The sequence below is a fragment of the Sturnira hondurensis genome, unplaced genomic scaffold (assembly GCF_014824575.4).
Source record: "Sturnira hondurensis isolate 20B ecotype Veracruz unplaced genomic scaffold, ASM1482457v3 Scaffold0009244, whole genome shotgun sequence".
NCBI classification, from domain to species: Eukaryota; Metazoa; Chordata; class Mammalia; order Chiroptera; family Phyllostomidae; genus Sturnira; species Sturnira hondurensis.
The window spans coordinates 6955715-6969269 of NW_028081875.1; the positions used below are offsets into that span (position 1 = coordinate 6955715).

General features: G+C 39.4%; 1 protein-coding gene across 1 annotated transcript in view; it reads right to left on the minus strand.

Moving 5' to 3' along the window:
• Positions 1-1961: 1961 nt before the first annotated feature.
• ZNF133 (zinc finger protein 133) overlaps positions 1962-13555 on the minus strand; it is a 34896-nt gene continuing 23302 nt past the window's right edge. The window contains exon 5 of the mRNA XM_037057039.1: positions 1962-3876. Coding sequence (XP_036912934.1) covers positions 2276-3876 — 1601 coding nt within the window. The 3' untranslated portion in view covers positions 1962-2275. The remainder of the gene's footprint in view (positions 3877-13555) is intronic.

Genomic DNA, 13555 nt, shown 5'->3' on the forward strand with positions numbered 1-13555 from the left:
TAGAGTCACTGAGCTCAGCAGAGTGGTTCTACTTGAGGTCTGAAAAATTGACAGTGTGGGACTTCCAAGATGGCTCAAACATATAGCAGTCATTGTTCGCTGTTGGCTAGCCCAGCTGGGGCTGTTGACCAGAGTGATTCCATGAGGTCTCTCTATGTGGCTTGAGGTTTTCACAGCATGGTATCAGGGTTCAAAGAGTATAGTTCAAGCTATATGGCTTCTTATGAAATAGCATCAGAAGTCCCATAATATCATTTATCCTACATTCTGCTGATCAAGCAAGTCGCTAATGCCAGCCAATTCCTGGGGAGAGTAACTGGTCTCTATGTAATCATATATGTATGAGATTATATGAGAAGGAACTAATGACATCCATCTTGGGGACTATCTTCACAGTCCACCCTCTGAACACCAGTTCATGTCCGTCCCATGTGATATATATACTCATCCCTAAGACCCTCTCAAAGCCATAACCCATTATGGCATTGGCTCGAAGTTCAGGATCTTTTTATCTAAATCAGGTTAGAGTATACAGATGATGCTTAATTTGAAGATTTGTGACTGAAGAAGCATATCTAAATATTCAGTGTTGATTCAGGGATAGGATAATTACAGTAAATGCTTCAAGAAAATGGGGATTTAGTATACACACAACAGGTACTAGTTCATAGAATTCCAGAAATTCAGCTGGACACATGCCACTGGCTTTGTTTTGTGCACTGTACTGCCCCTGGAAGTAATTTTCCATAGCTTTTGTGTCTACTCTTTGAGTTATTCTTCCTTTTCCATAAAAAATGACCTTTTTGCAGCTTAGTACATTTCTTAGCCTGTCTCCCTGTCCAATGGGGTTTCTTTGTACTTTTCAGCTAAGCTGGTGTTTCTGTTGCAAATGTCACGGGTTGCCCAACACTATGTCTACAAAGCTCTTCAAGTCAAGTCCCTCTTGGGTTTGGGTTGAATGTCAGAGTGCTATAGGATAATATCCTTGAAATTCATAGAAACCCTTTTGTGTAGTTTAGAGAGGGCCTAGGAACTGCACACTTAAATCTTCTTAAGTCTTAAAAAAAGGTATTACACCTGCATCCTTGAGATGATCATATATGAGATGATCATCCTTGAGATGATCAAAGTTTTGGGCAAAACTTTTGGACAGAAACACAGTGAAGGAGGTTATATTAAGAAACTTCAAATATGTATCTTTGGCCTTGTAAAACTGGAAAACTATTGTGTGTGTGCCTACGAGACCTTAGACCAGTTACAAGATGGCTGGCATAGAGACTAGGCCTGGGAGGGATCAATGAGGAGCATGACTATGAAACCCTCATATTTCAGGACTAATTTGGGAGTGTGGCTTCGAGTCTTAGCCCTGTTATTGAGGACGGAGGAAAGAACAGTGTTAAAGGCCATATTTTGAGTGCTGTTAAGAAAATATAGCTAGGGGTGGTCTGATATGGGTGTGATTGGAGACCCAAGGCTCTAAGACCAAGGAATTGTTTGGCCATAACTGAAAGACCCCTTGGGGATGGAGTGCTTAGGACATTGTATTGTTAAGCAGGCTCCATGTCAGAACTAGGGACTAAAGCCTGACAAAAGCAAAAAAGTTGGTTAGGAGATGATTCAGTACAGACAACAATAGACATCTCAGAGCTACAAGGAGAGATGCCAGGGGAACTGTCACAGAAGCCAAGAGAAGAGAGTAGTTCCAGATGAAAGTAGACTCCAGAGGAAGGTATATTTTCTGGAAGATTTCCTCCCCTCACCTGAAATCCCTGAACACATTTCCTAAATTCTCTCCCTATACAAGAGACCAGACTTTCTAATAAGTATACCAGTAACTCAGTTATTATGTCTTCCAAGGAACTGAATTCTTGTGAAATAGTGGACTTAGGAATTCAAGATATCTGTACCACTCCTTATCCCCTATTTTTATAGGTGAGTAACTGAGGTATACAGAAAAGGTCACAGATTTGTAAAGAAGCAAATTTTATTAGAACAAAAGGCCACAAAACATAAAGACTTAGTGTGAAGGAAGTAAACTAAGCCAAATGACCTTTGACCACTTATGGAATGCATTTTTGTACTCCATAAAAGTGTAAAGATTTTGGTTACTTAGTCCTTGCCACCATCTTCACTTTCAAAAGTGTAACAGGTCAGAAAATTACCCCAGATAGGTCTCAGGGTCAGTGTGGAGTGGCAGCTGGTGGAGAGATTTCATCCTCCTGTATTTATTGAGGTGAGACTTGTGGCTAAAGCCTTCCCCACATGTCTTGCACACCTAAGGTTTCTCCTCCTGGTGTGTCATCTGATGTAAGATGAGGTATGACTTTTGGATAAAGCCTTGACCACACTCTCTATGTACAAACGGCTTCTCTTTTGAATGTACCCATTTATGTGTGATTAAAGCTGACTTATTGCTAAAGCCTAGTCCACACTGTCTGCACATGTAAGGCTTTTCCCTCGAGTGTTTCCTCTTGTGCCTAATAAGACCTGCCTGGTGACCGAAGCCTCGCCCACACTCCCTGCACACATATGGCTTTTCCCCTGAGTGTGTCCTCTGGTGTGCAATGAGGTTTGACTTCTGGCTGAAGCCTCGCCCGCACTCCTCACACACCATGGGCTTTTCCCCTGAGTGTGTCCTCTGGTGTCTGATGAGATTTGATTGCTGGCTGAAGCCTCGCCCACAATCCTTGCACACAATAGGCTTATCCCCTGAGTGTATGTTCTGGTGTCTGTTGAGGTGTGACTTCAGACTAAAGCCTCGCCCACACACCCCACACACATAAGGCTTCTCCCCAGTGTGTGTCCGCCTATGTGAGATGAGGGTTGAATTCTGGCTAAAGCTGTGTCCACACACTCCACACACATAAGGCTTCTCCTTTGAGTGTGTCCTCTGGTGGTTGACAAGGGTTGTCCTCTGCCTAAAACACCGCCCACACTCCGTGCAGGCATAAGGCTTCTCCCCTGAGTGTGTTCTCTGGTGTGAGATGAGGTTTGATCTATCACTGAATCCTAGTCCACAATCAGTGCACACAATGGTCTTCTCTTCTAAGTGTGTCCTCTGGTGTCTAACAACAGCTGACTTCTGGCTAAAGCCTTTCCCACACTCCCGGCAAACATAGGGCTTCTCTCCTGAGTGTGTCCTCTGGTGTATGATGAGGTTTGACTTCTGACTAAAGCCTCGCCCACATTCACTGCACATATAAGGCTTTTCGCCTGAATGTGTCCTCTCGTGTATGATGAGTGTTGATTTCCGGTTAAATCCTCGTCCACACTCTGTGCACACAATAGGTTTCTCCCCTGAGTGTGCCTTTTGGTGCCTGGAAAGACTTTTCTTTAGACTAAAGCCCTTCTCACACACCCCGCACACATAAGGCTTCTCCCCTGAGTGTATCCTCTGGTGACTAAGCAGGTTGGTCATCTTGCTGAAGCCCAGTCCGCATTCTCCACAATTGACTGTTCCAAATCCTAAGACTTCTATCCTCTTCAACAATTTGTCTGTTTCCTCAGGACTCCCCATCTCAGCAGGACTGGCCTCTAATTCCACCCCTCTAATGCCATTCCTAGAGCTGACTGGCTGCCTTTGGGGTGGCTTGGAAAATACTGCTAAAGTTCTTTTCTTTGTCTTTCCAAATGAAGGCTTGATCCCTTCTCTCTCTTGACCTTCTGCTTTATCACTCCAGGAACATGGATCAGAGGCTTGTTGCTGCTTTTTCTGGTTCCCCTGGCACAGATTTGCTGACAGAATGTAGTTTTCTGCACACAAGCATGGGAACATCCAGGGGACATGATTACACAACACGTGCTGCATGTGTAACTTCTGACTAGAGAGATCTGGAGGGCAGAAAGCACAGAGGTGGAGTTCTGGCTTTGGTTGTCCTGTAGAAAGAAGAGTCTAAGTCAGAACTGAGACTCATTTGGGAAATCCAAGTAATTATGCAATTTTGATGTCGAGACTCAAATGTTCTCCAAAATACTTAAAACTTAAAGTGATACCCAAATAAGACCTTCTTTTACATGACTACTTTTCTAGCCTATCACAACATCTTCTATTACATCCAGAAAACCTACTCCTAAACCTACATATCAGACTATAAAAGCATCACAGTTTTGGCTTTGTGAATAGGGTGAACATGCAAGTCTTCTCCCCCTCCACTACAATTATCTTCTAACTCACATCCATCAACACTAATGTAAGCTGTGTCCACAAGCACTGTCTTTGACTGAGAGATCTCTAACCAGAGTACCCATGTGGAAATGTCATGTCTTTCCCAATTTCCCTATGAAGACAAAGGGATAGATTGAGAGAGCAGTCTGGAGAACTCCTAGTAGCTAAAGAGAACATGTGAGAGATGCCTGAACTAGTTTCCCCACTCACTAACAAGTATTTATTAGAAGATTACTATGTGCCAGAATTCCTAAAAGGCAGCAGGTTTTCAGCAATGAGCAATAAAAATAGCCTTAAGAGATGCTCCTTCCTGGTCCTGACCAATTCAAGTCCTGATAATATCCATAATTAATTTAAATAAAAATTTCCTCAGAAATCAATATAAAAGAAAAACTTTCTTTTATAGTACCCCTCGTGTAGATGTTAACATTAAATGTATTGTCTCATCACAACTAGTTCTAGTCAGCTGAAGGCAATAAATAACCACACAATTTGAAAAACCAGTTACAGATCTTACCAGATTTCCCTGAAGATTCTTTCCTTGATCAATGATCTGAACTTTTAAAAACCACCTGTGCACCCATCTACATTCCAGAATAATTCCATCCTATATAAAATGCTACTATATTTGGAGATAGGGCCTTTAAAGAGGTAATTAATGTTAAAAAAAAAAGCTCATAAGGGTGGGGTTAACCCAATACAAATGATGTCTTACAAGAGGAGGGAGAGACAGCAAGGATGTATATGCACAGAGAAAAGGCCATGTGAGGACATAGTAAAAAGGCAGCCATTTGCAAGCCAAGGAGAGAGGCCTCATGAGCAACCAAACCTGCTGACACAATAAATGTCACAGTGGGTGGGATGCGATGGGAGTGATAGACAGAAAACTGTACTTGAAAAATAATTAAATAAATTTAAAAAATAATAAATGTCCAAGAACTCTATGCCTTCAGAACTGTAAGAAAATAAACTGTTGTTTATGCCACCTATTCTGTGGTATTTTGTTTTGGTAGCCTTTACTTCCTCTACCTGGACCTTTCCTATCACTGTAGTCAAGCACCTATGCATCTGTCCCATAGTCAGCTCCTAAATGACTCCTATGAAACTTATCAGTTATTACAGTAAATGTGAAAAGGCCACAGTCCCATTATAAAAGACAACACTTCATCTGGCATAAAATGTCATATCAGTTACATGCTACTATTTAAAAGAACACTGAAATCACATTATTTTTTAAAATAAAAAGATGAACACAGAAATACTATGCCAAAAAATACACAACAAAGTGAATGCTAAGACTAAACAGAAAGAAAAATATCACATAGAACAAAAAGAATTTTAATGTTAAAAATTTCATTAATAAATGACAATAAGTTGTGATTAATTTTTATATACCTAAGTTTACTAAAGTAAAATATAAGGCAAAAACTCAGAAATAAATGGAGGATTTCAAATAAATTACAATGATATTCTGGGGGTTAAGACTCTTCCTAGTAGATGAAAAATAAGAATATAATGTGAAAAATAGAAATAATTTCATTATATAAGCTATAATCCCTTGATTCCAGGACAATTAATTGTAAGACTCTCTTTAAATTTAGTAAAATAGCAAAAGAAAATTTCTTACACAAAATAAGAAAACATGTAATTATCACAAAACACTCTCTCGCTGTCATAAACCATTTTGCCTCCCCCAACAACTGATCATGCACACTCAAAAAAAGGAGTAGGTGGAAGAGGAGAATGCCAGGATAACCTAAGGAGACTACACCACTGAATTTCACAGACATTCCACAACAGAAGTTCACACCATAAACCCAGGAAGTCAGAAAAGATCAATTAAAGAAGCTGAGGCTAACAAGAAGAGTCTCACAGACAATGGGAAGACAAAGAAATAATCCTCAAATGAAAGAAAAGGAGGAAGCCTCAGAAAGAATGTTAGGTGAAATAGAGGCAAGTCAACTATCAGATATTGAATTCAAAGCACTGGTTATCAGGAAGTTCAAAGAGCTCAAAATGAGGCACCAGAAACTACAGGGGAGATACAACGATCTCAAAGAAAACTATATCAACATGAAAAAGGAAATAGAAACTATCAGCAGGAGGCGAGAGGAAATGGATAATACAATTTCTGAACTGCAGAACACAGTTGAAGAAATCAAAAGCAGAATCAATGAGGCAGAAGTGAGTTGGAGGACAAAGTAGAAAAAAAACTCACAGAAAGAGCAAGAAAAGGAAAAAAGGATCAGAAAGAATGAAGAGAGATTAAGAGAAATGCAAGACAATATGTAATTTAATAACATCTGAATAAAAGGGATACCAGAGGAGAAGAAGAAGAACAAAGAATAGAAAACCTATCTGAAAAAATAATGAGGGAAAACTTCCCTAGTTTTATGAACGGAAAAGTCACCCAAATCCAGAAATCACAGAGAGTCCGAACCAAGAGGAACCCAAAGAGGCCCACTTCAAGACACATCATCATTAAAATGGCAAAATTCCAAGATAAAGAGAGAATCTTAAAGGTAGCAAGGGAGAAAAAGGAAGTAACATACAAGGGAGCCCCAATAAGGTTAGCTACTGATTTCTCAATGGAAACGCTCCAAGCAAGAAGAGAATGGCAAGAAATATTCCAAGTAATGACAATCAGAGGCCTGACACCAAGAATACTTTACCCAGCAAGGCTCTCAATCAAGATAGAAAGCCAAATAAAGAGCTTCCAAGACAAAAGAAGTCTAAAAGAATACATCTCCACCAAACCAGCTCTGCAAGAGATGCTAAAAGGACTGCTTTAAGGAAGGTAAAGAGAGACAAAGAGGAACACAGGTACAAAAGTGGCAATGAATAAGTACCTACCAATAAAAACATTAAATGTAAATGGATTAAATGCTCCAATCAAAAGACACAGAATAGCTGAATGGATAAGAAAGCATGACCCACACATATGCTGCCTACAAGAGACCCACCTCAGGACAAAACACCTACACAGACTGAACGTGAAGGGCCGGAAACAAATTTTCCAAGCAAACGGACAAGAAAAAAAAGCCGGGATAGCAATACTCATATCAGACAAGATAGACTTCAAAAAAAGGGCCTTAAAGAGAGACCTAGAAGGTCACTTCATATTACTCATGGGAAGAATCCACCAAGAAGACATTAACATCATAAATATATATGGACCCAACATAGGAGCACCCAAATATATACATAAAATCTTAGAGGATTTCAAGAAAGATATTGACAGTAACACAATTATAGTAGGGGATTTTAATACCCCACTGTCAAAAATGGACAGATCTCCCAAACAAAGTATCAACAATGATATCGTGGCATTGCACAATGCCCTAGATGAAATGGAGTTAACTGATATATATATAGGGTCCTTCATCCCAAGAAGCTAAATACACATGCTTTTCAAATGCACATGGGAGATTTTCAAAGACAGACAACATGATAGGACACAAAACGAGTCTCAACAAATTCAAGAAAATTGAAATCATACCAAGCATTTTCTCTGACCACAAGGGACTGAAACTGGAAACCAATCCCAAAGGAAAAAACCCCAAACACCCAAAAGCATGGAGATTGAATGGCATGCTATTAAACAACGAATGGGTCAAGAATGAAATTAGGGAAGAAATAAAAAAGTTTCTGGAAACAAATGAAAATGAACTCACAACAACCCAAAACTTATGGGACACAGCAAAGGCATTCCTGAGAGGGAAGTTCATAGCAATACAGGCCTACCTAAAGAAGACAGAAACATTTCAAACAAAATAACCCTACACCTGCAAGAACTCGAGGAACAACAACAAAGATAGCCCAGAGCAAGTAAAAGGAAGGAAATAACCAAGATCAGAGCAGAATTAAATGACATAGACTAAAAGCACAATTCTAAGGATCAATAAATCCAGGAGTTGGTTTTTTGAAAAGATAAATAAAATAGACAAACCTTTAAGTAGGCTCATCAAGAAAAGAAGAGAGAGGACCCAAATAAACACAATCAGAAATGAAAGAGGAGAGATTACAGCTGATACCACAGAAAGAGAAGGGATTGTAAGAAATTACTATGAAGAACTGTATGCCAAGAAATTTGAAAACCTAGGTGAAATGGACAAATTTCTAGAAAAATATAATCTTCCAAAACTCAGTGAAGTAGAAAGCCTGAACAGACCAATAACAGCAGATGAAGTTGAAGCAGTAATGAAAAAACTCTCATCACACAAAAGCCCTGGACCAGATGGTTTCACAGGAGAATTCCACAAAGCATTTAAGGAAGAGCTAACCCCTATTCTTCACAGACTATTCCAAAAAGTCCAAAATGATGGAAAACTCCCAAACTCTTTTTATGAAGCCAGCATCATCGTAATTCCAAAGCCAGATAGAGACACAACAAAGAAAGAAAACTTCAGGCCAATAGCACTGATGAACATAGACACTAAAATCCTCAATAAAATATTGGCAAATCGCATCCAACAACACATTATAAAGATCATAAACCATGATCAAGTGGGATTCATCCCAGGGATTCAAGGATGGTTCAATATTTGTAAATCAGTAAATGTAATATAACACATAAATAAAAGCAAAGACAAAAATCACATGATCATATCAATAGACAGGGAAAAAGCTTTTGATAAGATACAACACCCATTTATGAGAAAGGTACTCAGCAAAGTGGGAATAGAGGGAGCATTCCTCAACATAATAAAGGCCATATATGAGACCTACAGCCAACATCATACTCAATGGGCAAAAACTAAAATCTTTTCACTAAGATCAGGAACAAGACAAAGTTGTCCACTTTCACCACTTCTATTCAATACAGTATTGGAAGTTTTAGCCACAGCAATCTGACAAGATAAGAAAATAAAAGGCATCCAAATCAGAAAGGAGGAAACAAAACTGTCATTGTTTGCAGATGACATGATAGTGTATATGGAAAATCCTATAGACTCTACCCAAAAACTGCTTGACCTAACAAACAAATTTGGCAAAACAGCGGGATACAAAGTCAATATTCATAAATCAAAGGCATTTTTATATACTAACAATAAATCTGCAGAAGCAGAAATCAAGAAAAGAATCCCATTCGATATAGCAAAAACAAAAATAAAATATCTGAGAATAAACCTAACCAAGGAGGTAAAAGACCTGTATGCTGAAAACTACACAACACTGAAGAAAGAAATCAAGGAAGACACAAACAAATGGAAACAAATACCATGTTCATGGATTGGCAGAATTAATATCATCAAAATGTCCATACTACCCAAAGCAATATACAGATTCAATGCAATACCTATTAAAGTACCAATGACATACTTCACAGACATAGAACAAACACTTCAAAAATTTATATGGAACCATAAACGACCCCAAATAGCAGCTGCAATTTTGAGAAAGAAGGACAAAGTAGGAGGGATCACAATACCTGACATCAAACTGTATTACAAAGCCACTGTAATCAAAGCAGCCTGGTACTGGCATAAAAATAGGCACATAGACCAATGGAACAGAACAGAGAGCCCAGAATTAAACCCAACTCTCTGCAGTCAATTCATATTCGACAAAGGGGACAATGACATAAAAAGGAGTAAAAATAGCCTCTTCAACAAATGGTGCTGGGTGAACTGGACAGCTACATGCAAAAAAAAAATGAAACTTGAGCACTAAGTTACACCATACACCAAAATAAATTCAAGGTGGATAAAAGACTTAAATTTAAGCCATGACACCATTAAAGTCCTAGAGGAGAACATTGGCAGGAAAATCTCAGATATTTCATGCAGCAATATTTTTACTGATATGTTCCCTAGAGCAAGGAATATAAAGGAAAGAATACACAAATGGGATCTCATCAAAATTAAAAGCTTCTGCGTGGCTAAAGAAAACATTATTAAAATAAAAAGAGAACCAACTGTTTGGGAAAACATATTTGCCAATGATACCTCAGACAAAGGTTTAATCTCCAAAATATACAAAGAACTCACACGACTTCACTATAAGAAGACAAGCAACCCAATTAAAAAATGGGCAAAGGACTTGAACAGACATTTCTGTAAGGAGGACATACAGAAGATCCAGAGACACATGAAAAGATGCTCAATATCACTACCTATTAGCGAGATGCAAATTAAAACCACAGTGAGATACCACTTTACACCAGTCAGAATGGCCATCATAAACAAAGCAACAAACAACAAGTGCTGAAGAGGTTGTGGGGAAAAGGGGACCCTAGTTCACTGTTGGTGGGATTGCAGACTGGTACAACCACTATGGAAAACAGTACGGAATTTTCTCAGAAAACTAAAATTGGACTTGCCTTCTGATCCAGCAATTTCACTGCTGGGATTATATCCTAAGAACCCGGAAACAGCAATCCAAAAGAACCTATGCACCCCAATGTTCATAGCAGCACAATCTACAATAGCCAAGAGTTGGAAGCAATCTAGGTGCCCGTCAGTAAATGAATATATCAAAAAAACTATGGTACATTTACACAATGGAATTCTATGCAGCAGAAAGAAAGAAGGAGCTACTACTCTTTGCAACAACATGGAAAGAGAACTGGAAAGCATTATGCTGAGTGAAATAAGCCAGGCGTTGAAGGACAAATACCATATGATCTCACCTTTAACAGGAAGCTAGCAACAAAACAAGCAAGCAAAATAAAAACAAAGACACTGAAATACAGAACAGGGGGATAGCAACCTGAGGGAAGAGGGAAGAGAATTTCAGGGCAAAAGGGGAAGGATTTACAGGAACTAGTATAAAGGACACAAAGACAACAACCAAGGCGGGTGGATAGGGGAGGGATATGGGGAGCATGGGTGGGTGGGCTGGGTTGGGAGTAAAAGACAGAAAAATGTACTTGAAAAATAATTAAAGTAAAAAAAAAGAAAACATATATTTCTCTGTGGATTAAACATTTATAAAACTGTGGAAAGTAGTTTAAAAATTAAAAACACACATAATTCTTTAAAGTTACCTATACGTCTATCATTTAAAAACAATCCCAAGTAGAATGAAAAAATCCCAGAAACCCTTGTCCCAATCTCTCCAGTTCTATCCCCACCTAGGTAATCACTAGTTATGGTAAATAACAATACAGACTTCTATGTTCACATAAACATAGTGGTATATGGTTTTTCATATGCTTCTCTTTTTTAACCAAAAACTGAACACTGTTCTGCAATTTTTTCATTTAAGAATATATCCATTAAGTATATGAGTTATTTATTCTATTAAAGAAGATAAAAGCAAATCTGCTCATCATTAATTAACAGATACGAAATAGGAGCAGAAAATAATAAGAGTAAATGGGAATGGCAAAACCACAAAATATAATATCTAAAATGAAAAATACACTGTCTAGGGCTTAACAGCATATTGAAAATGACAGAACAGACAGTAAACTTGCAGAAAGATTAATAGAAATTACCCAGTCTGAACAACAGAGAGGAAAAAAAGATTTCAAAATATGGGTTCATAACCTGTGAGACAATGTCAAAAGGACTAATACACATTTAATCGTAGTCACAGAAAGAGAGAATGGAGGGAAATAAAAAAACATGTGAAGGAAAAATGGCTGAAATTTCCCCAAATTTGGTTCTAGCCATAAATTTACAGATTCAAAAATCTCAGTGAACCCCAAGCAGGAAAATACAAAGAAAAGGATGCCCAAACAGTCCCATCATAGTCAAACTGCTGAGTACCAAAAATACACAGAAAGGTTTGAAAGTAGCCAGAAGGAAGGAAAAATATTACAAAAGAGCAAGGTAACAATTATGGAAATGACAGCTGACTTCTCATCAGAAGCAACGGAGGCCAAAATGGGAACAATATCTTAAAAGTGCTGAAATGATGTATAAAATAATCTAAAATTCTATATGCAGTGAAAATATCCTTCAAGACTGAAGGTGAACTGACAGATCTCAGAAGGTTAAGTGGTGAGAGTTACTAGAAGAGATTAGCAAAAGGCCATATATGCAACTTTTGGTCAGGATGGTGGTGTAGGCAGACATGGCTTGCCTTTTTACACAAGTATATCAAAATGACAACTAAAACATACAGCAACAATCACTCAGAACTGTCAGAAACAAAGTTGAATGGAAGTCTGGCAAATACAGAATGAACGAAACCATATCCATCTGGACTGGTAGGAGGGGGCACAGACACAGAACAAGCTGGTCCTACCCCCATGTGAGGCGAATAAAAGTTTAAGACTCAAAAGCAAAGAGTTCCAACCCCACCCCAGGCTCTCCAGCCCAGGGTTCCAGGACCAGGAAGATATGTCCCCCCAACTTCTAGCTTCAAAAACCAGTGGGGACTGAGTTGGTGGAAGACACTGTTTGAGCACGAAGCAGTTCTTCTTAAAGAACCCCCACACAGACTCACCTACTCAGACTCAATCCCTCTGAAGTCCAGCACAGGGGTAGCAGCTTAAAAGGCACCAGTGGCACAGAGGGAAAAACTGAAGTTCCTGGCATCAAGGCGAGCAGAAACCATTGTCCCTTTCCTAAACACTACCCCAACAGAGCCTGCAAGCTCATGCTAAATCTAAGACTCCATCAACCTGGCTAATACTGTTTGACCCTCCTTAGAGATTCCCAGAGACTCTGCCCCACCCAACTTACCAGGCCACACAAGCTGCTTTTCCATATGAATGGCTGGTTTGGGCTCATTCTCCCCAATTTCCTAAATCCTCTCAAAAAAGGAACAGCTGGCCACAGTGAGACCCAGGTGCAGTACTAGCAACAGCTAGCCTAGATTAACAGCTTGGCTTCACCTGGGAATCTCCAAGCTCAGCATGAGTAGCAGCCATCTCAGTCTGCTTTGTATCTCAGGAATGGTGGTCCTGAGGAAAAAACAGGTGGGGGCTGACCCTGGCTGAACCATCCAGGAAACCCCAGAGCTTGTGTACCCCGTGGACAGCTACAGACCATGTCAAAGCACCACTGTCCTGCCCCTGCATAGATGATCCTCCACAGAGAGCAGAGCTTGGTGGTAAGGGGTCATAGCCAATCCTTGCAGCTCCCACTGACCTGCCAATAGCAATCAAGGCGACTTATAAGAGGATAGTATACTCAGCCCATATGAAAGATGCACCTCGAAGGTGGTCTGAAGGTTGTGGGTTATTGTTAAGCTGAAAGATGCACCTCGAGTACCCAGCTTGGGTGATAGGGCAGGCTGTGTCACTGAACCCTACAGAACACCTACTATATTAAGCCATATTACCAAGACATGGAGTCAAAGGAGCTCTATCTAATACACAGAAACAAACACAAAGGGGCAAAAAAGCATGGCCCAAATGAAAGAACAGATCAAAACTCCAGAAAAAGAGCTAAATGAAATGGAGATAGCAATTTATCAGATGCAGAGTTCAAAACA